General features: G+C 39.2%; 1 protein-coding gene across 3 annotated transcripts; it reads right to left on the bottom strand.

Annotated features, from left to right (window-relative positions):
* Positions 1 to 8665: 8665 nt before the first annotated feature.
* Positions 8666 to 20974, bottom strand: LOC108995064 (bifunctional 3-dehydroquinate dehydratase/shikimate dehydrogenase, chloroplastic-like). 3 transcript variants are annotated; one of them, XM_035692061.1, is made up of 13 exons: positions 20911 to 20974; positions 15174 to 15192; positions 14449 to 14687; positions 14116 to 14221; positions 13135 to 13362; positions 12248 to 12594; positions 11844 to 11907; positions 11573 to 11681; positions 11297 to 11440; positions 10873 to 11021; positions 9676 to 9838; positions 9538 to 9580; positions 8666 to 8952 (listed from the first exon to the last, which is right to left on the bottom strand). In XM_035692061.1, the coding sequence occupies exons 1-12, from the start codon at positions 20916 to 20918 to the stop codon at positions 9540 to 9542; spliced, it is 1617 nt and encodes a 538-aa protein (XP_035547954.1). In that variant the 5' UTR covers positions 20919 to 20974; the 3' UTR covers positions 8666 to 8952; positions 9538 to 9539. The 3 variants fall into 3 exon arrangements, with proteins under 3 accessions (XP_035547954.1, XP_035547955.1, XP_018826110.1); XM_035692062.1 differs by having other exon boundaries at positions 13144 to 13362; XM_018970565.2 differs by lacking the exon at positions 20911 to 20974 and having other exon boundaries at positions 15174 to 15305.
* Positions 20975 to 23895: the final 2921 nt, after the last annotated feature.

Raw genomic sequence — 23895 nt, 5'->3', positions numbered from 1 at the left:
TCCTTACAAAAACGGACACAAAGAAATAAAGAAGAAGGATAAAAAAGACACAATACAATACAAAACTTTTATACAGATGGACAAGAATTCACTATTCATTATTGTAGCGGCTCGATAGCCGCTTATATAATAGAGAGATATATATATATATATACATTTGTTTAAAATATTATAAACGAGAATTATATTATGAATTTTCCCTCAACTATCAACTCCAATATGGAGAAGAAAAAAAAATTAAATTGCATTTTGTTTTTTGTTTTTCTTTTTAGATAAAATGCATCTTGCGAGTTGAACTATCAAGTCAGAGGATGACTCTCTAATATTTGTCTACACCAGATTTATCCAAAGTCTGAATCCAAATCAAGGAGAAGCTACAACAATGCTCATAGGAGTAATGGAAGCTAAGGAAAAGCAAATTAAGAAGACTATGATTGCAAGCGATTCACTAGGAACAATACTAGCAGTGAATGAACTAGATAACATCCTAGATTGGACTATCTAGCCTATAATTCATAATATCAGGAATGCATTGCAATCCTTCCAAAGCTGGCAAATCAGGAAAATTCATCGAGAACTTAATCGATGTGCGTATTCTATTACGCAATGGACAACTTCCAATAGTCTCGATGGAAGCATACCCCTTATTTCAATTCCCCTAAAAGCATTGGTAGTGGCTTATGCATTTTCATATGCAAAATCACATCTTTTGAAAATTGATTTTGCATATGAAGAAAAACTCTCACATTGAATTATGCATCTTTGAACCAAATAATAATAAAATATTTTTTATTCTATTAAATACTCAGTTCCAGTCTTTCGCGAGAGAGAGAGAAGGCGGCCATGTGAATGGAACTGGAAGACACTGTAGGAGTAGAAGTGAGAAAGCAAGAGGAGGTGGTGGAGACATGGAACCAGAGAAAGCAAACCCACGTACTGCAACTCTCCAAGAAGCTCATCCATGGGGATCTTGATTCCCATATAGAAGCAGCAAGAGATATCAGAAAGCTGGTCAGAAAATCGTCTTTGTCTTCTTCGATGAAAACCCACTCAAAGTTGGTAGCAGTGGGTGTGATTTAGCCCCTAGTTTTCATGCTTATCTCTCTTAGTCTGTTCACAGGCCATCGTTGTCAAAGAGAGACGAGATGAGAGAGAATTGAAGAAAGAGAAGATAACAATGGAGAATTGTTTCGGTGCCTTCGTAGTCGAAGAAAGAGAAGAGAACAATAGAGAGAATTGAGAGTTGTTCCAATGCCTTCGTATTTGAAGAAAGAGAGAGAGTAAAGAGAGAAAAATATTCGAGAGAGTTCTGTTGGGGAGAGAGAAAAAACAATAAAAATAATGTTTGGGGAGTGAATGGTATTAATTTGAAGAAATACTACTCATAACTATGTAAGAATTTAAAGATGCATAATCCAATGCAGATGAATTTAAAGAGATATTATGCAAATATAAAGATGAATATAAAGATGCATAAATCACTGCCAATGCTCTTAGCTGTTAGACTTTCATAGCGATAAAGATCCACCTGTTTGTTTGTAATATTTAAATGTACTACCGTAATAGGCAGAGTTTTCTTTGTTGTGAATGAAGCTTATTTGGAAAAAAATATAAAAGAAAAGAAAAAAAAGTTAAAACTTCGACATTATTTGGTAAAAGTAACGGAAATTTAGGAGATTAATAGTTAGTTTGGGTAGTGGAGAATACTTCACTACAATTCATTATTTTATTATTATTTTTTACCTACTTTTCACTACTATTCAATATTTTATCATTATTTTTTTACTATTATTCACAGAATATATGAAATCACCTCACTACACAAACGCAACCTAAGATATTTTAAATGAAGTCTTGGGAGGTGATTTCTGATTTTACTAGTTGAAACAACTTGGGCTAGGATTTAGTAAGTTCAACATCTTCTTCCGTCCCTAATTTTCTTCTTTCCTCTTTCAAATAGAGAAAGATTACAAAATCCCGCTCTACTTCTCCTTGAGTTCTCTCTACATCTCTTAGTAGTGCTACTCGATGACCTTCCACAAAATTTCAAAGCTCCTTCTCACTAAAATTCGTCCCACTATGGATATGGAGCAGTTGATTCACCAGACAGAGCCCTTTCTTGGGAAGGTCTAAACCTATCCTCTAAAATCGAACCAGCTAATGGTGATCGTGAGTTAGCACTCATTGGTAAAATAGTTGCAACTCGACCTCTAAACATGATTTCCTTACATGCTTCTTTCAGAGTTGCTTGGAGTTTCCTCAGTAAGTTCCACATTGAAGATCTTGATGTAAATCTCTTTCTCTTTACATTTCAAAATGCTGGTGACAAAAAGAGAATCCTGAGCCAAATCCCTTGGAACTTCAAAGGGCATCTCCTCATCCTCAAAAATTGTACTGAGAATCCACATGGAAAAGATATTCGTCTCAATATATCACCTTTCCATATTCAAATCGACGCGCTTGCTAGAAATCATATGACCGGAAAAAATGCTTATAAAATAGGAAGTGCTCTTAGAATATATTTAGGAGTGGATGTTGATCATCTGTTTGGTTTAGCATGTAAGAAACTCATAAGGATCAAGGTGGACATTGGCATCACCAAACCCTTGAAACAAGGACTCTTGGAACCAATGGACTACAATTTTGACACATGAGTCTTGTTTAAATATGAACGCCTATCTAACTTTTGTTATGCCTGTGGTAGGATTGGGCATTCCCAAACCTTCTGTAATTCTCTAAATTCCACCACAGAACAGATGCCATTTGGGCCTTGGCTACATGCGGAATCTTCTATCTTCATGTCGGTTAATCCTATTCATCGGGGTCAAGAAAGGGTCCCTAGGCTCTCTATGAATCACTTTCCAGAAGAAGAAATGAGCCAAGAAAATACACTTTCAGACACTGAAATGTTGGAAAACAGGAGTTTTGGTTCGTCGACCCTCATTTTGCCCATTTCCCCTCTTAATGAAAAAAGGAAAGAACCACTAACAAAATATTTGTATGGGAAAGTAAAAGTTGTTATAGCAGAAGAAAGTCTCTTTGTAAGAAGAAATTCTTTCGTTAGAGGAGAGTTGGAGAATAACTGGGATCTTCATCAAGAAAATAACAAGAGCTTTCATCAAGTTTTCACCCTTCAGAAACATCCGATCAGGGTAAAGTCACCCTATGAACTTATTTCAAGCCCAAATTCAAAAGATTATCAATTCAAGTCTCAAGTCTCAAGCAGGTGCAAGCAGTAGATCTAAAAGTGAAAATCTCACCCTCTGGGATTCGGCTAGGCAGAGGGAATCTGGCCCATTTCCAACGTCTCCACTGATTTCTTCTGCCCCTTGCAGCGGTGTTCTAGCGAGCAAAACCCTATTGGATTGGAAGGTGGAGATGAGTCCTTCTACGGTAGACTACAGTAGCCCCTTGCTAGAATTAAATGGCCCTCCAACAACCAAGAAACCCTCATTCATTCCGAGTGTAATTTATCCTCCACCAAACATGTCCCCATCAATCACTCAAGATACACAGGTCTCTCAATCACTTGCTCCACAGACCCTCTACAATAATCTCACAGGGACGAAATCGAAGAACTTTACTCTCCTTTCAACTATAAACACCGAAGAATGGGTCTCTCGATGGTTGAAGACAAGTGCGGAAGTTTTTATGCAAACCAAACTGACTAGTTTCTCATTCGTGGAAAATAATGTCTCACAACAACAATCGATTGAGCCTATTATACAGGGCCCGTGGGGGAAGATTGAGGGCATTCAAAGCCCAACTGAAGACCAACCTCATTCGGAAGGTAAGGCCCAGAGTAGTAAATGGAGGTCCGACCCCCCTTTTAATGCACAAAGTCCGTTGGGTTCAAAACCAAAAGACTTAAATTTCTTGCCCTCCATTATTTATCATCTGGTTAAGTTGAGTGCTCCTTCAGTAGTCTCATGCTATGAGTCTGCTTCAAATAAACCAAGGCCCACCATACGTTATGTGGCAAAAAATATTTCCTCTCTTCAAGATGGTCCTCTAGCCCACGGTCTTTCTTATTTCTCTTCAGAAAGCTCAACTTCACTAATTCCCACTTCTGAGTTGGAAGCTTCACAGAAAAGGGCGGCTCCTCTTCATGTTCAGGAATCTAACTCAACGAGAGCAAAAGTGCAGAAAATATTTGAGGTTGGTAACCCACAGTCAGGGAACATTATCAAAGATATTGGAGATGAGGAAAAATAAGTGGCAATTATGTTACTATCTATTAAATCAAAGCCACATGGGAAAGTTAAAAAAAACAAAGGAAGCTGCAAGATCAAAACCGTATAGCAGAGCTACACCAAAGGCATCATCGTTTGGAAAATCTAAAAAAGCTAACGAGACAGGCTCTACCATGCCTCTAGTCATTCCATAAAGTCTTCGGTATGGAATTGCAGGGGACTAGCCCTCCCCAAAGCAATCAAGAGTACAGGGGCTTTTATAAATAAAATTAATCCGAATATTATCTTTTTGTCGAAAACTATGGTGTCTAATGATAGCACCTCTATTATTGTAAATAGACTAGGTTTCCACCATTTTGTACATGTCCCCACCTCGGGAAAAAAATGAGGCCTTTTGTTATTATGGCTACCGAGTGTCGATATTGAATCGGTTCATACTAATACTAATGCTATTTCTATTTTGGTTTATTTTGATCCCCCCAAAAACCCTTGGTTAGTAACTTTGGTTTATGCCCCAGCACAATGGCAACAAAAAATGAATTTCTAGACTCATTTGGACTTAACTCACAGCTCCTTTACTGGTCCTTGGCTCTGCATAGGTGATTTCAACGACTTATTAAGCCAATAAGATAAATATGGTGGTAGACCAGTAACATCCTCATCCATAGGAGGCTTACAATGCTTAATGGATTCTCATGGCCTTATTGACATTGGTTTTTCGGGACCCACTTTCACATGGACAAATAATCGGATTGGAAGAGCGATGATTAGAAAACGGCTAGACCGCGGTATAGCAAATGCAAAATGGCACCTACTCTTCCCGGATGCCAATATACAGCACATAATTTCCTTAGCCTCAGACCATAATCCTCTTATGCTTAACACTATGAAGTTAAGGAAGAATCTCTCTCCTTTTAAATTTGAGGAATTCTAAACTCGAGAACTACTCAGGAATGTTATAATTCAAGAAGCATGGCACCAACAATTCTAAGGGAATCCAGCTTTTATTTTATGCAATAAAATCAAGGAAACTAAAAAGGTTTTCAATCATTGGAATAAAACCCACTTCAGGAAGATCCAGACCAATAACCAACTTCTCGAGTCAAAGCTAAGCAATCTTCAGAGTAACCCACCGAACCCATGGAGCTTACTGAGAGAGAAATTCCTTCACCTCAAGCTTCAAGAACAACTCAAAAATGGAGAAACTCTCTGGAGACAAAAGTAAAAAATCAACTGGAACACCACAACTTATCTGAACTCAAAGTTTTACCATTTGTCAACGGCAATCCGTCGAAGAAGAAACGGGATCGACTCAATTAAGCTGAGCCCAGGTAACTGGACAATGGATCGTGATATTATTGAATCTACTTTCATAGATTATTTTAAATCCATTTATACCTCCACAAATCCTATTTTCCCGGAGCATCTTGAAAACCTTTTTGAAAGACAGATTTCAGAGGATGAAAATAAATGCATAATAGCCATGCCTTCAGAAACTGAGATTTATGGAGCACTCAAGCAAATCCCAAACCATAAAGCTCCGGGACCAGATAGGATGACATATATTTTTTACAAACATTACTGACATATCATCAAAAGAGACGTGATTGCGGTTGTTCAAAATTTTTTTAGAAGTGGGAAACTTCTGAAATAAATAAACCACATCCACATAACTCTCATTCCAAAAAATGTAAGCACAGTTTCCCTTCAGCATTTCCGACCAATAAGCCTGACCAATGTCATTTATAAAGTCATCACAAAAATACTTGCAAACCGTCTGAAAAATCCATTCCAACCATAATTTCTCATTTCCAAATAGCCTTTGTACCTGGTCGTAACATCAAGGAAAATTGCATAATTGCTCATGAGATGTTTCATCATCTAAAGCATCACAAGGGGAAAAAAGGTCGGATGGCTTTAAATGGAAAAAACTTTCGATTTTATTTAATGGAATTTTCCTTTTGCTGTCATGAGAGTTTTGGGTTTCAACTCGACCTGGATAAATCTCATCAAGGAATGCATTTCGACGGCCTCTTTCTCTATTCTCATCAATGGAACTCCAAAAGGTTTCTTCAATGCACTGAGGGGTCTTCGGCAAGGTGACCCTATCTCACCTTTCCTTTCATCCTGTGTACGGAGATACTCTCAAGACTATTTGCTAGATCAGAACCTTTGCAAAAGCTAGAAGGTATTAAAATTAGTAGAGACAACCCTCCAATATCTCTTTTTGCAGATGATTTAATTATTTTTGAGAAATCAAAAAGGAAAAGTTGATTCAGGTGATCAAGAATACTCTAGAGAAATGCCAAGCATGGTCAGGCCAGCACATCAATCAAAGCAAATCCTCTATTTTCATTACCCAAAATACTAGTCAAGTAATAAGAAGAGTAATCTCAGAGAACCTATCATACAAAGAGTCGACCTCAAAAATAAAATACTTAGGAATGCTGACAACTTTTGATCGATTAGAAAAGAGGACTACAAAGAAATGTTGGGAAAAATAAACAAAAGGCTGAATGGTTGGAAATAAAAAATGTTCTCTCAAGCCAGTAGAACTGTAGCAAGCGTCATCCCCACATACCAAATGTCAACGCACATGCTTCCAAAATCAATCTGTAAGAAACTGAATACTAGCTTCAAAAATTTTTGGTGGGAAAAATCAAAAGATCAAAAGTACAAACTCTGCCTAAAATCATGGAAAACTATTTGCCAACCAAAAAAAGATAGAGGACTGGGATTACGACTGATGGAAAATATGAATGCAGCCTTGTTAGTGAAGATAGGATGGGAATTGAGCCAACCAAATAATAGTATTTGGCAGAAGCTATTATCAAAGAAATATCTCATATCAAGCGTTTTCGAATTAGCAACCCAAAATGTAACTGACTCGAGTCTCTAGAAAGGAATTCTGAAGACCAGACCATTACTGGAAAAATGTACATGTTTCAAAATTGCAAATGGTTTGTCTGTGAGAGCTTGGCTCGACCCATGTATCCCGACACTGGAAAATTTCAAGTCTTTCCCTCTAACCCATACAACTGATCTCTCGACTACTCTCAAGGTCTCAAATCTGATTATTCAAAATAATAGAACTTGGAATCTCTCAATATTAACATCTCTCTTCCAACAAGAAAGTATAAATGAAATTCTAAAAATTCCTTTGCCCAACTCCAATCAAATTTCGGATTGCCCCACTTGGACTAAAACCCAAAATGGAATTTTCTCAATTAAAAGTGCCTACCACCTTGCATCAAATATGACAAACTCTACCAGAGAAGCAATCCCGGATATTCCATGGAGGAAAATTTGGAATCTCAAGATCCATGACCGCCATAAGCTCCTATTATGAAAGATACTTTGGGATATTCTACCAACAAGAGCACCTTAAAGGATTTATTCCAAGTATTCCCTCCATAAATTGCCCTCTTTGTGATGAAAAAGAAAAGACTCTCCTACACCTATTCATTAAAGGCCCCATAACTATAATTCTCTTGAGTCATAGTAGATGGCCTTTAAATCTCTCTTCCCTAGCAATAAACTCAATGAAGGATTGGTTTCAGTTCATTCTATACCCCAAGCAAAAACTTGGCCTTACCTCCTAGGAAGAACATCCTTTCACAATTTTTGCAAGTCTAATTCTAGATTTTACCTGAAAGCTTTGAAATGACCAAGTCCATAATCACAAGGACCCCTCTCTCCACAAATGATCACAACAGTTGAATCTCTCTTATCAAGAAAATCTACAGGCATGGAAAGAAAAGACCAATACTAAAGTGGAAAAAGAATGGCAAAAATCTCTCACAAATCAAATTTGCATATCTTTTGATGCAGCAGTCAGAAACTCCTTTTCTTTGACCTCAGTAGTGAGCAGAAATTCAAAAGGTGAAGTCATCGAAATTTGGATAGAGGAAAATTTTACTACAACCCCGGTGATTACAGAGGCACTAGTGGCAAAATTAACTTTCAAAATGGCGAAACATCTCAAGTATCCCTCCATCTCTTTAGCTGGAGACTCTCAGTTGGTGATTTATTTTATTTATAAAGAGGAACAAATCTGGCAAATAACACCAATCTCGGACAACATTGCAAACTCATTGAAATCTCACAATGGCTGGAGTTTTAACAAGATAAATCGATCCCAAAATCGATTTGCGCATTCAATTGCGTAATGGACAGCTACAAACTCTTTGTTTGGTAGCATTCCGTTAGATATTATTCCTTCAACTATTTTGTATATTGATAGTGAAAAAGACCCACCTTAGATGCCTGTAATACTCTTTTAATTTATAATATGCAAGCTTGCTTAGGAAGAGAGAGAGAGAGAGAGAGAGAGAGAGAGAGATTACTAGGGAAAAAAAATCTTTAATGGTTAGGCTGCTTTTTGCAAAGGAGAGCCTTTTTTTTCAGCGTTCTTTTTTAAATGGTACTTTCATATCTTCCCAGATCATATTTACCAACAGAAGAATTGAATATAACTGGAAAACTCAAAAACTTCATTTCATAAAACTTTGAAAGCTTTGAGAACCTGAACTTCTAAGTTGGTTAGAGGATAGATATATAGAGTTACAAAAAGACCATGAGATTGTTCTGGGCAAGGTTACTGCATTGTGTGCTTGTAATCAATTGCCATTCCCAACTGTTCCTTAAAAAGGGGAGAGAGAGAGAGAGAGAGGAATAAACTTTCCCACAGCAATTGCAATCTATTGCACTGGCTTCCCACAAAAAATCCCCGGCTTCAAGTTTCCAGTAAGGTGTGCTCCTGTTAGATTGACAATTGAAATCAGAGAGCAAGTGTGGTGTAACGACCTTAGTGCTAATGCTAATGCATTGGCCTGTCTGGGAGGAATTCATACAAAGCAGAGGAGGTAAGAAATGTAGGAAGATCAGGTGACATAGCATAAACCAGGGTTGATAATGCGAGAGTATTGCATGGCTGCAACCACGATGCTAGACCAACAATATGCAATTCTTCATATGAATTATATTTATACATTAACACACGTATAACATCACACATTCTTCCCGCACCCCCCAATAAAGAAGATAACAGTACCCAGTTTATGACAACTGACGGCCAAGCCATCTCATTGGCATGCAACAAAGGAAGGTAGCAGTACTAATTTTTGTCATAGATATGGTTCACCAAATGAAGGAGAAAGAGAGTGGCACATAAATCAAAGAAATAAAAATTTAATATCATTCATGTGAAGTAATTGCCAGCAACAGACAAAAATAGCTGGCGTTAAATCTCTCGAAAACAAATAAACAGAGACAAAAAAGAAGTTCAAATTGAGCTACATGGGAAAATATAATAAGCCCACATGAAAGGAGTAACCAAACAAACCTCTAGTAATTTGCCATAGTTTTCCTAAAAAGTTCCTTCGGGGCTGCAATTGCAGAAAGAAACAAAATGCCAATAGAATAGAATCAGTTAATAGCCAATGAAGTAGACTGATTACTAAGCAATTTACAATCAACATACCGGGCAACCCAGTGAACCTCTCAAACTGATCGTATGCCTGTCCGATGAACATCTCCAACCCTGAAACAATTACGGCTCCAGATTCCTCTGCTTCCCTCAAAAGTCTAGTCATTTTGGGGGTGTAAACAGCATCAAAAACTAGTGAGTAAGATCTCAGAGCATGCTGCAAAACAGAGAGCCAATTACTCTCTAGCTTCGAATGTGATTGCCAATTGATATCACAAAAAGTTCGGTGCCTTTCTGCAAATTGTGAATCATTAAAGTGCTTACAAACTTCTCAACAAAACACTATAGCATGGTGCAAGTTTCCCTGGTGTATCATAAGGAGCAAACAAACTCAATCTCAATGTATTTGATTTGGTTTGTTCATGATGACCTTTCGTTTTGCATTAAACAAGAGTAGAGAATTCATTTTTATTTTTATTTTTTGTTTCTCCGCTATCTACTCCGTTGCCTGGTTACTTCAAGGCTCAATGTCATTGTTATACCTAAAAATCCCTCCCAGGACTGAAGGGTCCATGCCAATCCAAAAATACACAAGAATTGAGTTTAGTTTAAAATAGTTGACATTTTGGTTTCATTCTGGGAAAATGATGACTTGACACCCATACTACAGAGTGCAAGGAAGCAATAAGAACTCGATCAAAACAGGAAACAATTTCAACCATACAATTTGGGTAGGTTTTGTTTGCCTTATATGAGAACCAAATTAGTGAAGTTCTGAGCCAGAGCATCCTGCAATATAATCTTAGCCTGTATTCTTACCCTAATTATGAACTTACACTGATTGGTGCTCTGCCTTCACACCAGCAAAAACTACCAGCAAACAACCCAAATTGCTTTTTTTTAATCGTTACATTAGGAAATTTCCAAATTATTGAACAATATTGCTGGCAATTCATACCTCATTCCAAAAACAATTTTATCATCTAATATTTATAAAATAATTGAGATGTTCCTTGTTCTTTGTTTCTTTTCTTTTTTGGTTAATGTTCATAGTAAGCCCCAAAGAAGCCCAGCATCAACTTTCATTATTTTGGTTTCTCAACACAGCAGTTCAGTCCCAAATTCATGTTAAAAAAAGTGATACCAGTCAGTTGCTGTAGGTTCTTGCCAAACCAAAGGGACCCAAACTCTCTGTCTCTCTCTAAGGAAACCAATCGCATGTAACAGAAACATCATGGCAGAGAGGCAGACCTTAGGAATGGGCGTTTCATCAACTTTTGGTTGCATTCCAATAGATGTTGTGTTTGCAAGTATCATGCCATCCTCTGGATGGAATTTATCTAGATCAGTAATAGATAAAGCATCTCCTCCAACAGTATCAGCAATCTCTCTAGCTCGGTCTTGAACCAAAATAAATGTATAAATCAGAAATCACCATAGAAGTAATTATAAACCTCAGAAATGGTATTCTGGAGGTAGTGGGAAGCATTCATATTGCAAACATGTGTCAATTACAAGCACGGACATAATGTCATGCATGGACACTCCCTGTTTTGTATGCATTTAAGATGTCAGTGCCATAGATAGGATGGATAGAAAACTTGAAAGCACAGAAATCTGATGGTTAAAGTTATCATACTCCATCAAGATTTTTTGAAAGGTTTTTGAGCTTTACCATAAGTGCGATTTGCAATCACTACCCGTGCTCCCTTTTCTTTTGCACCATAAGCAAGTGCCTTGCCAGCACCTCCAGCACCAATGACCACAAATAGCTTACCAGCTAAGGGTGAATCACCAGTATTGTTGCTATTATGAGAACCTACAATGAAAAACAAAGCATCCAGAGGACCTTGAAGTTAAACCAGAGAGAGAGAGAGAGAGAATAGAAGCTTATATGTATAACAATGCATTTTAACTTATATTTTCTTTGATCATACAACATGATAGATACCTCTTAGTCCATCTTCAATGGCAGAAATTGCACCAACATAGTCAGTATTGTAGCCAATTAACTTCCCGTCAGTAGGTCTCCTTATAATGCAATTCACAGCTCCTATTGACTGCGAAATATTATTAGGATGTGACAAGTCATACCATTGCTTATGGGAAAAACAAAAAATAAAGCTAAGGCATCCCCCAAATACTCTTATTTAATTTATTGATGCCAGAGATTTTGGGCTAGGAAATCACACGAACTAAAACATGAAAAGAATTTTCAAAACCTTTGCAACTGGATCGACCTCATCACAGCACTTTAGAGCAGCCTCCTTGTGAGGAATTGTACAACTGCAGTTAGAAAAAGAGTTAAAGGATTCTCATGCTTCAAGTATAGAGCTATTATTATATTCTAAAATCTTTCAGATAGAATTGTCTAGCAGTATTCTAATATATCAAAGCAGAACCATTGGAACAACTTCTAACAATAACATCATCAAGTAAGCAAATAAGCTACAAAATCCCCATCACTCTAATAAACGGTCCAACCCTCCAAAAACCTTGGCCACTGGAAGAAAAGAAATTATCGAAACTGTGATCTTGAAGAAAGTAGACCAATAACACATCATACAAAAAATATAATAATATGCTATAGATCCACTCAAAGAGTACTCAACAAAAAAGAATGAACCTGAATCCAGAAAAATCTGCAGATGAGTATGTCTGGAAAAAATTTGCAACGTCATCCACCAAGAGAGGTACATAAACTCCATTGAAACCAACTGACTTAAATGCTTCATTGTATAACATAGGTGACTTGCTATGGTGAACGGGCTTCCCAATTATGCCAAACAATTTGGTATCTGGTCCTATCAGTCTGAAGTTGTATAGATGTAAAAGTTCCTTCATGGTTGGTTGACCAGGAGCTGAAATTATTCCTGACTCAATGGTACCAAACGTGAGAAAGCCACCAAATTTCGGGCACAGAATCCGTGAGATGAAACCCTTCTCACCCATCACAATTCCTATAATTGGAACCTGAAATTCCCATTATTAAATAAACAAATAATTAATTAAATATGTGAAGAATCTAAGAGTACGTGATGTGAAGAGGTTCTACCATTACTGCTCAGAACAAAAAATAAATAAGCAACAGAATAGAAAGAGAAAAAGGTCAAAGTGGATATTTAGCTTCAAAATTGACACTAGTCCAACTTACAAATGCATTGCTTCAGAAGTCTGATGGCAAAAGCCTTATAACATGATTAGCCAGATTTTCCTTATTATTAAGCCAGTCTTATTAAGCACAAAGATTAGTCATTTGCAGTGAAATTTGGTAGGTTTAAAGTGGCATCTTCTAGCAATCAATAATTTATGCACCTTACACCATTCTCACAATCCATATATGACTCATTCAACCTTGATTTATATCAAAACAATGATATAAATTTCAATGATAAAGGAGAGAAATTATGGACTAAGGTTATAGAGAAGAAAAATCAGATAAATTTCAATGAAGATGGAGAGAATTTATGGAATAAGGTTAAAGTTTAAAAAAGTGATTTCAGTAATACATACGCTGCTTACTTGAGAATGCACAGTTATTTGGAAAACACGTGCCACATCAGTGATCTCCACGGCAGTTGTTGCAATCTTCACTATATCAGCACCTGTTGCTTGTATTCTTGCCACAAGGTTGCCAAGGTTCTCCACAGATGGAGTATCTACATAATTGTGAGAGGATACAATGACTTTGAACTTTTCAGGCTTCTTTCCATAAATGGAATCATTGAATTCACGAGCAACCTTCAAAAAGCAGATAATGAAGTGAAGATAACTTGAAGTTTATTATCTTAGTAAAGGAGGACAGAGATACTACTATTAAACATCTTGTAAATAGCCCTTGGTAAATGACAAATGTAGCCTCTTTGCATATGAGCAGCATTGGAAGATATTCTGACAAGTTTATCAATAATTTGGTACATTACATTGAGATCACAATACAACATCTTGTATGAAACTTAGATACTAGTATTAGTTCTGCCATTCAAGCTTTTAGTTCAGCAAGAAAAAGCTAATAATGCCCCTTCGTTTAGAAGTCACCAATCTTATAAGAATTAAGAATAAAATGAGAAAAGAAAATTGAACAATCAATTACACGATGGATGCTGTTGTGTAACGCCTCTATCCCACATTGGGAATATGGATAACTCACATAGAATGGGTAGGTTATAAAGGTAGTCATGGGTGCTAAGTCCTGCATTGGCTACTTACTAGGTGAAACTAGGCTTCATAAGTGATTCTAGGAAAGCTTCAAATTGACTAAATTTTTGGGGTTATAGAGAGGATGTGGCTGGCACTTTCCCTGGGTCATTATATTTTAGATTGATACTATATAAATCTGCTGTCCAAAGCATACTTTATATTTTAAAATATATATATATATATAGGGAGAAAAAATCTTTTAGTTGTTGCTTAAATCACAGATCCTAACTCCTTGTTAACATAATCATGCCACTATTTGAATTGATTTGATTTGTGTATTAAATGGGAAGCAACCTGAATCTCAACATCAATGTAATCAGCTCCAAACTCCATGGCTAATCGAAGGGCATCCAATCGCTTCTTTTCATCACCATCATACTGACCACCTTCCCATTTTGGTCTAAAAAATACATAAAATCAGATAGGTCTATGCTGACCCTTCAAAGTTATGTAACAAGATCAAAATATATTACCTCCCCGATCATGCTCACCCATTCAACCAAATGAAAAATCTTCTTAAAGAAAAATAGCATTTAAACTTATCATGATAGTATTATATGGAATTTTGAAAACAAAAACACATAAAGCATAAACAGATCAATCCTAAAAGAATTCCCAGTTGTGGACCTGTAAGTGAATAGGGTGGGCAACGGGCACTCTTTAATAAGGTTTTTGAGATCTTCATGAGGATTGAAGCTCTTCAAACTGTCCAATCGGATCTCCACAAGGTCAGCACCACCTTGTTTTGCCTTCTCCATATTAGCCACCATCTTACCCACCGATTCCGCCATGATTGGAGCACAAACTAGAGTTGGACCATTCCTTCCTCCTCCACTTGCCATTTTCCGGGCAGAAGAAGAAGCAAGCTGAAATTAAATCAAATAAAAGCGAAGAAAAGAAAGTGACGAAAAATTCAGACAATTACTACTATAATTATGTAGGGATTCGAATATCAATTTTTTTTTTTTTTTTTTTTAATGAGCAAGCGGGAAACAATGCAGCTAATTAAATTGATCGCAATAAAAAATCAAAATAAAAAACATTTCAGATTTTAGATGTTTGTTTGGTTGCTGAAAAAACAAGTGAAAAACTTAGAAAAAAATAACAACAAAACAGGAAAGAAAACAAAAGGCGAAGAAATGAATACGCAAAACTACTAAACAATAGTAGTAATAATAATAATAAAATCCGTTTGGCTACGGAGAGAACGCTCGAATCTGCAGACTAGTTACACGTCCGTAAGGGACTCGATTGTGAATTTAATAGTTTCCTGCAAGTTTTGCAGCAAACAAACGGAAAAGAAGAGAAAATTCGCGGAAGTGAACAAAAGAAGGAGTTACAGTAAGAGTTACCAGAACGTTGCTAGGGTTCTGTCAAGAACCCTAGAAGAACTGATGAAGTGAATCGAAGTGAGAAGGGTTCGGAAGTGCGAAGTGGAGTTCAAGTGTTCGAGACAGGTACTCGGGACGGCGTCGTTGGAGGAAGCAGTAGAATAAGTGAAGACCAAAGCTCACCGTTTAATGGAGAAGGAATTATTGTCGTTTTGAGTATTTTAATTAATGTTGTCGTTTTTCAGTTTTTATTGTGAAACGCACCGTTTGGGGAAGTGTCCTAAACGGAGCAATTTTACTGTCATTTACATTCTGTTGGGTGATGTGATTTTATCAAAGGGGAGGAGTTTGTTAGAAGGGAATATAGTCTGACACTGGGATAGTGGGGAGAACGTTCAGAATCTTGTAGTGGAACTTATTGGAGGAAGGGAGACCTCGAATGCTCCCAGCGTGATTAACAGTTTATCCCTTTGAGGAATTTCATCATACATCTTACCGGCGTTCATTTCATTCTCATTTCTTGACAGATTCTTATACATTCATCCATAATACATTTCTGCATTTATTTCATCGCTACTCTTACTATTTCACATCATCATTAAGCAAAAGACCCTCGTTAGCCTGAAGTATTCTAGGAGGAGCTAACAATTGGTATCCTGAGCATTGATCCTACCCAGAAACACCTTCCGCAATACGCACTCAACACTCATTCCAAACCAGAAATCCATTTTAGTCTCATACAACCACTCACAGCATGGCTGATGCAACTGGTTCCAAGCAGAACAATCTGGAGGGTCTTCAACGCCAGATCGACATTTTGGGCGAAGAGCTACATGAGATACGGGCAAACCAGCATACAGCTGATACTCGGATGGACCAGTTCATGGATATGATGCGTACGATGGTAGCCAATCAGAATACCCAGCAAAATGTCCATGCAAACAGAGACCTGTATGAAGCACATGAAGGAGATCAACATCAAAATAGAGGGGGATTTCAGAGAGGAATCAGATTAGACTTTCCCCATTTCAGTGGGGAAAATCCATCAGCATGGGTATTCAAAGCTTCTAAATATTTTGAATACCATCAAACAAACCATGCTCAACGCCTTCTACTTGCTTCTTATCACATGGAGGGGGAAGCCTTAGTGTGGTACCAGGATGCTCTTGATACAGCTCAGTTTAATAGCTGGGACACCATGGTTAGAGCCTTGCTGGTCCGTTTTGGACCCACAGCTTACGACGATCCTATGGAGACCCTTACTCGTCTTAAGCAAACTTCGTCAGTAGCTAACTACAAAGCACAATTTGAGGCACTATCCAACAGATTACGAGGCCTTTCGGACCATCATAAGTTGAGTTGTTTTCTCAGCGGACTGAAAGATGAAATAAGGTTACCCTTACGTATGTTTAATCCTCTTAATCTAAACGCTGCATTTGGCTTAGCTAGGGTGCAAGAGGAATATGTAAGTAGCATTCGTAAACCCATTAAGCTGCACAATGAGAGAGGCATGATACCAGCAGGCCATGGACCTAGCTACTCGATGGTTGGAGGTGAAGGTACTAGTAAGGGGCCGAGAACTTTCCAGAAAGCAGTTTCCTCATTATCAATGGATGAGAAACGAAAGAAGGGCCTATGTTTCCATTGTGAAGAAAAATGGAACCCAAATCACATGTGCACGAAGCCCCGGATTTACTTATTACAAGGATATGATGGGCTGGAGGAAGGAGGGGAAGAGGAGGAGGTAGCTAAGAAGTTGACTAAAGAAGCTCCAGCTTTGGTCCAAGAAACAATCCTAGAACCCGAGATTTCATTAAATGCTCTCACAGGAACTCCTAGTGCCAAGACAATGAGGTTGAGAGGAACCATTGGGGGAGAGTTAGTGGTGATTCTGGTGGATTCGGGAAGTACACACAATTTCCTCGACCCGGCGATCGTGAGGAAAACCATGTTGGCAGTGGAAGCAACACAGAAAATTGCTATGAGGGTTGCAAACGGACAGCTTATATATAGTGAAGGTTATTGCAAGGCAGCTCACACAAAAATACAAGGTACTTATTTCAACTCTCCTTGTTACATTTTACCTCTTGGTGGTTGTGATTTGGTGTTAGGAGTAGAGTGGTTGGAAACTCTTGGACTCATTCAATGGGATTTCAAGAATCTTACAATGAAATTTGAGTATGGTGGAAGGGAAGTTTCCTTGGTGGAGAGCAACAAATCCTTGTTTAATTCGATTAACAAGGGAAAATAGCTGTTGTTACAGCTATTAATAAGGGAGGATGAAGGAAATGTGGGTTGTTTGGGAAAAGAGATGCAGAATCTGCTCAAACGGTTCAAAGGGGTGTTTGAAACACCTAAAGGCCTACCATCCTCACGTGGACATGATCACAAAATCACCCTCAAGGAGGGAACCAAGCCAATTACAGCACGACCATATCGATATCCTTATTATCAAAAGGAGGAAATTGAAAAAATAGTTGCTGAATTACTAGAAGCAGGGGTAGTAAGACCTAGCGCCAGCCCCTTTTCATCCCCGGTGTTGTTGGTACGGAAGTCAGATGGAAGTTGGAGGATGTGTGTCGATTATAGGGCACTTAATAAGGAGACTATAAAAGATAAATTTCCGATTCCCGTCATTGATGAACTACTAGATGAGTTGCAAGGGTCGGTTGTATTTTCCAAGTTAGATTTACGATCCGGTTACCATCAAATACGGGTAATACCGGAAGATGTGGAAAAAACAGCATTTAGGACTCACGATGGGCACTACGAATTTCTAGTTATGCCCTTTGGACTAACGAATGCACCATCAACCTTCCAAGGGTTAATGAATGATGTGTTTCGACCCTATTTGAGAAGGTTTGTACCAGTATTTTTCGATGATATACTTGTTTACAGCAGGGGCTGGGAGGAACATTTGGGTCACTTAGAGAAGGTGTTGGAAACATTACAGCAGCATGAGTTGTTTGCTAAATTATCAAAATGTCAGTTCGGAGTGTCTGAAATTGATTATTTGGGTCATGTGATAAGTGAAAAGGGAGTGGCAGCAGATGTTAAGAAAGTAGCAGCTATGCTACAGTGGCCTAAACCAAAGAATGTAAAGTCATTGAGAGGTTTTTTGGGGCTGACTAGCTATTATCGCAAATTTATTAAGAAATATGGGGTGATAGCAGCTCCCCTTACGGATTTACTAAAGAAAAATGCCTTTGTGTGGTCGACTGATGCAATGGAAGCCTTTAACAACTGGAAGTCAGCAGTGGCACAGCCACCGGTCCTAAGACTTCCAGATTTTTCACAAACTTTCACTATCGAGTGTGACGCGAGTGGACGCGGAATGGGGGCAGTACTCATGCAAGCTGGACAGCCACTAGCTTACATGAGTAAGGCCTTAAAAGGAAAGGCATTACTACTCTCTACTTATGAAAAGGAGCTGTTGTCCTTAGTCACAGCAGTGAGGAAGTGGAGGCCTTATTTGCTGGGCCAATCATTCGTAGTTAAAACCGACCAACAAGCTTTAAAGTTTTTATTAGAACAACGAGTCGGTACTGCAGCTCAACAGAAGTGGATCAGTAAATTGATTGGTTATGATTTCTCTATCATGTATAAGAAGGGGAAGGAGAACGTAGTGGCAGATGCTCTATCACGGGTGGAGGATCAAAAGGAGGATGTGGGGGCTGCTCTAGCTATGATATCATATCCTACAGCTGATTGGGTAGAAGAATTAAAGGCCAACTACACAGTTTCTGTCGAAATGCAGCAGTTAATGCAGAAATTACAGCATGACAGCAACCCTCCAAAAGGTTACCAGTTACAGCAAGGACTCTTACTCAAAAAAGGTAGGATTGTGATTGTGGCTGATTCAGCCTTCAAAAACAAGATAATGCAGTACATACACGACAATCCAATGGCAGGACATTCCGGGTTTTTGAAAACATACCAAAGGGCTAAGAGAGATTTTTTTTGGAGTGGTATGAAGAAGGACATTAAGAGAATGTGGGGTTTGTCAGACTATTAAGTATGAAACTTCTTCCCCCGCGGGTCTCTTGCAACCCTTACCTATTCCGAAACAGGCATGGATGGACATTTCAATGGACTTTATTGAGGGATTGCCTAAATCCCAGGGATTCGATGTCATCTTAGTGGTGGTTGATCGTTTCACTAAGTTTGGCCATTTTATTCCACTGTCCCACCCATATACTGCTGCAACAGTGGCCAACTTATTCCTAAATCATGTCTTTAAGTTACATGGGTTACCAAGAACTATTGTCTCAGGCAGAGATCCGATCTTTGTGAGCTCATTTTGGAGAGCCTTCTTTGCACTACAAGGATCGACTCTCAATCACAGTTCAGCATATCATCCACAGTCTGATGGACAGACTGAGGCCTTAAACAAATGTTTAGAAAATTATTTAAGATGTTATGCTGGTGTGAAACCCCAGAAGTGGGTGCAGTGGTTAGCAATTGCAGAGTGGTGGTATAATACATCATACCACACCTCCACAAAAATGACCCCATTCGAGGCCCTGTATGGTTATGCGCCTCGACCTCTGTTGGCGTATATACCAGGAACAACAGCAAACAACCAAGTTGACCAAACATTACATAATAGAGATAAGGTGTTACAAGTGCTTAAGGAGAACTTAGACCAAGCAAGAAATCGCATGAAAATTCAAGCAGATAAACATAGATCGGAGAGACACTTTGAGGTTGGAGATTGGGTTTACCTAAGGCTTCAGCCTTACAGACAGAAATCGGTGGCTAATCGAAGAAATATGAAACTTTCTCCTCGTTTTTTATGGCCCGTTCAAGGTACTGCAGAAGGTGGGAGAAGTTGCTTATCGGTTGGAATTGCCGAAGGGGTCCAAGCTCCACCCCACTTTTCACGTGTCTTGTCTCAAGAAGAAGATTGGAGTCCAAACGCAGCCTTTAGCCACTCTACCTCCAGTCGATATACACGGCGAAGTCCAGCCTGAACCCGAAGCTGTTGTTGAAAGGCGGATGAAGCGCCATGGAGATCACGCGATTATAGAAGTTTTAGTGAAGTGGGTAGGGGCAACGGAGGAGAATAACACTTGGGAGAAGCTGTGGGAGTTGCAGCACCTGTACCCGCACCTTGTGGGCAAGGTGCTGTGAAGAAGGGGGCAGTTGTCAAGAACCCTAGAAGAACTGATGAAGTGAATCAAAGTGAGAAGGGTTCGGAAGTGCGAAGTGGAGTTCAAGTGTTCGAGACAGGTACTCGGGACGGCGTCGTTGGAGGAAGCAGTAGAATAAGTGAAGACCAAAGCTCACCGTTTAATGGAGAAGGAATTATTGTCGTTTTGAGTATTTTAATTAGTGTTGTCGTTTTTCAGTTTTTATTGTGAAACGCACCGTTTGGGGAAGTGTCCTAAACGGAGCAATTTTACTGTCATTTACATTCTGTTGGGTGATGTGATTTTATCAAAGGGGAGGAGTTTGTTAGAAGGGAATATAGTCTGACAGTGGGGTAGTGGGGAGAACGTTCAGAATCTTGTAGTGGAACTTATTGGAGGAAGGGAGACCTCGAATGCTCCCAGCGTGATTAACAGTTTATCCCTTTGAGGAATTTCATCATACATCTTACCGGCGTTCATTTCATTCTCATTTCTTGACAGATTCTTATACATTCATCCATAATACATTTCTGCATTTATTCCATCGCTACTCTTACTATTTCACATCATCATTAAGCAAAAGACCCTCGTTAGCCTGAAGTATTCTAGGAGGAGCTAACAGGTTCATTGCCATTTCTCTCGGGATCGACTCGCGCTCTCGCAAATAGAGATTACGATCGTGTGTGGTTTGTTGAACAAAACATGTAGAGAGAGAGAGAGAGAGAGAGAGAGAGAGAGAGCGGGGGGTGGGGGGTGGTGTTAGGTACCTCGTTCTAATCTCTGAACACTATGTTTTCTTTTTCTTGATTCTTGGTGTCCGAAATTACTATCCCTCTTGCTTAGCCTTGGACATCACGTGACAATGATGAGTCCCTAATTTAATGTAGATTTAGTATTTAATGATGGAATGATGTATGATGATAATGAAAGGGTAAATTAATTGATGAACTCAACAACCAAACAGAGAGGCATGACATGCATGGAGATCTTTGGAGTTGGCGCCACTTAGATGCAATTAGGGTTGGGATGTTTGGTGAGGGTAGAGTTTGGATGGAAGAAGGGTTTGCAAGATTATAGACAATCTTGAATTGATAGATTTTGGCTAAGGCAAGATGAGTAGGATTGACTTGCGATTGAGAGATTCTAGAAGGATTTCTAGAATTAAGGGATCTCAAAATGGAAGTAAGACCAATCACCGAGGATGATAACTTTCACATATAGATGAGAATTAAGATTCCTAAATTTTAAGAATCCTTAATTGGCAAGTGGGACTTTCAGCTAGGGCAAGTTAAGTATGGAAGGAAAGTATTTTATGGTGTAGCCAAATATGATAAGTGAGGATTTCGAGCTAAAGTGGGATGGATGAAGGGCAATTATGGAAGTGACCGAATATGGAAATTAGGACAAACACTTGTGGTGGTCGAAATATGTGTATGGAGAGGATTGAATGGATGCAATGGAATGGATGAATACAATGCAAAAGTATGAACACTCAAGAACTTGAATGAACGCAAAGATAAACCAATCAACTTTGATTCACGAATTGCACAAAGATGAAAGGAAACCTCATATATTGATAAATTGAATCACATTTATTCACGAATTGCAAGGTGTGATTCTCTATTAGAAGATTCACGAATTGCACTCCAAAGAGCCCAAGTGTAAAGCACAAAAAATGATCTCAAGAACAATATGCCGTCCTCTAAGGTAATTGTCAAAAGATGTAAAGGAAATTACTAATGGTCCTATTTATAGAGATTACAAAGTGAAAACTCACAATGGGTCCCTTGGAAAATATTAAAATACAAATAAAAGAAAGCAATAAGATAATCTTGTTAAGGGTCATGGTGGTCCGTTGCATGCATTGGCCCATGGTTGGGCTTGGATGGTTCATGGCCCTCGGCTGGGCTGGTCTGGTCCAAGGTTGGTGTGATGCACAACATGGTCTGCTAATGGGCATAGTAAGGTGCCATGCATGGGCCTACTGGTGGGCACGACATGGTGCCATGCAAGGCCTGCTGTTGGTCTTGGCAGGCGAGCCATGCATGCTTGCTGCATGGCCCAGGTGGTGGCCTCGGCGTTGACTCCGCATGGCCCAAGCAAGTGGCCTGGGCATTGGTGCTGCAAGGCATGGGTTGGAGCAATGCGCTGGATGGCATGCCTGATGGGCATGCCACTAGCCTTGCCTACAGGGCACGGGCTGGGGTCGTGCTTGGATGACATGCCTGTGGAGGCATGCCACTAACTTCATTGGCTACTGCTATAGGGGCGTGCACAAGGGGTGCGTAGGAGCGCGCGCATGGGCGTGGTCACTAGCCTCGCCAGGCATGTGCATGCTAGGTAGCGCGCAGCCAGTAGACTCATTAGGCCCCTCATGCATGTCAAGGCATGGGCCATGGCACGCATGCAGGCTGGTTGTGGGGTTGCCTTGGCATGTTAGGGGCAGTGTCGAGGCATGGCCGAGGGCCACTTTCCTAGGGGTTCTGACATTCCCCCTCCCTTCAAGCACATCATTGCCCTTAAGGATCAAATGTGGATATCTCGACACTATATCATCATAATCCTCCCAAGAGGCTTCCCCTCTCGACACCCCTTGCCATTGGATTAGCACTTGCCATACTTTTCTCATACTTCTCCCCTGTGTCACCACCCTATATTCAAGCACCACTCTAGGTTGCAAAAGCATCCTACTCTCCTCATCAAAGCTTGGAAGCTCCTCAACTATGAGGTTTGGATCACCAATCCTCTTCTTCAATACAAACACATGGAAGACCGGGTGTAATCTTGATGATGGAGGAAGCTCCAATCTATAAGCAACATTCTCCAATCTCTCTAACACTTTGAAAGGCCCATAGTATCTTTTTGAAAGCTTCAAACTAAGCTTTTTTCTTAATGTCTTTTGCCCATATGGTTGTAATTTCAAATAAACATAGTCCCCCGCTTCAAATACAACCACATGTCTTCCCCCGTCATAGGGCTTCTTCATTCTCTCTTGTGCTCTCTTGAGCTCCTTCTTTACCTTCACTAGGACTTCATCCCTAGTAAGCAACTCTTTCTCAACTTCATCATTTTTTACGGCTACCCTCTAATAATTTACCAATATTGGTGGAGGTCTTCCATAAACTACCTCAAATGGACTTCTTTGAATGGAAGCATGAAAAGATGTGTTATATCAATACTCGGCCCATGTAAGATAATCCCTCCACTTCACTTGTTCTTCATGACAATAGCATCTTAAATATTGTTTAAGAGTTTTATTTACCACCTCGGTTTGCCCATCGGTTTGTGGGTGGTAAGAGGAGCTTGCTCTCAATTTGCTCCCTTGCAATTCAAAGAGCTCTTTCCAAAAGGTACTCATAAACACCCTATTTTTATCAATCACAATGCTTTTGGGAAACCCATGCAACTTCACAACATTATCAATGAAGGCTTTGGACACACTCTTGGCCGTGTATGGATGTTTGAGGGGAATGAAGTGAGTATACTTGCTAAGCCGATCAACAACCACCAAAATCACCCCATGTCCTCCACTAGTCGGCAAACCCTTTACAAAGTCCATTTTCAATTTCTTCCAAATTTTGTTTGGAATTGGTAATGGTTGCAACAACCCG

The sequence above is a fragment of the Juglans regia genome, chromosome 7, assembly GCF_001411555.2.
Source record: "Juglans regia cultivar Chandler chromosome 7, Walnut 2.0, whole genome shotgun sequence".
Taxonomy (NCBI): domain Eukaryota; kingdom Viridiplantae; phylum Streptophyta; class Magnoliopsida; order Fagales; family Juglandaceae; genus Juglans; species Juglans regia.
The sequence above is the reverse complement of the archived record's forward strand: the minus strand, read 5'-3'. Positions and strand labels throughout refer to the sequence as shown.

What these genes read in the sequence shown, in the direction of transcription:
- LOC108995064 (XM_035692061.1), bottom strand. An exon ending in CCCACCCTATTCACTTACAG is followed by an intron (nt 14,222 to 14,448) that starts GTCCACAACTGG and finishes TGTATTTTTTAG; the next exon opens with ACCAAAATGGGAAGGTGGTC. An exon ending in GAGGTTCACTGGGTTGCCCG is followed by an intron (nt 9,581 to 9,675) that starts GTATGTTGATTG and finishes CTGCAATTGCAG; the next exon opens with CCCCGAAGGAACTTTTTAGG.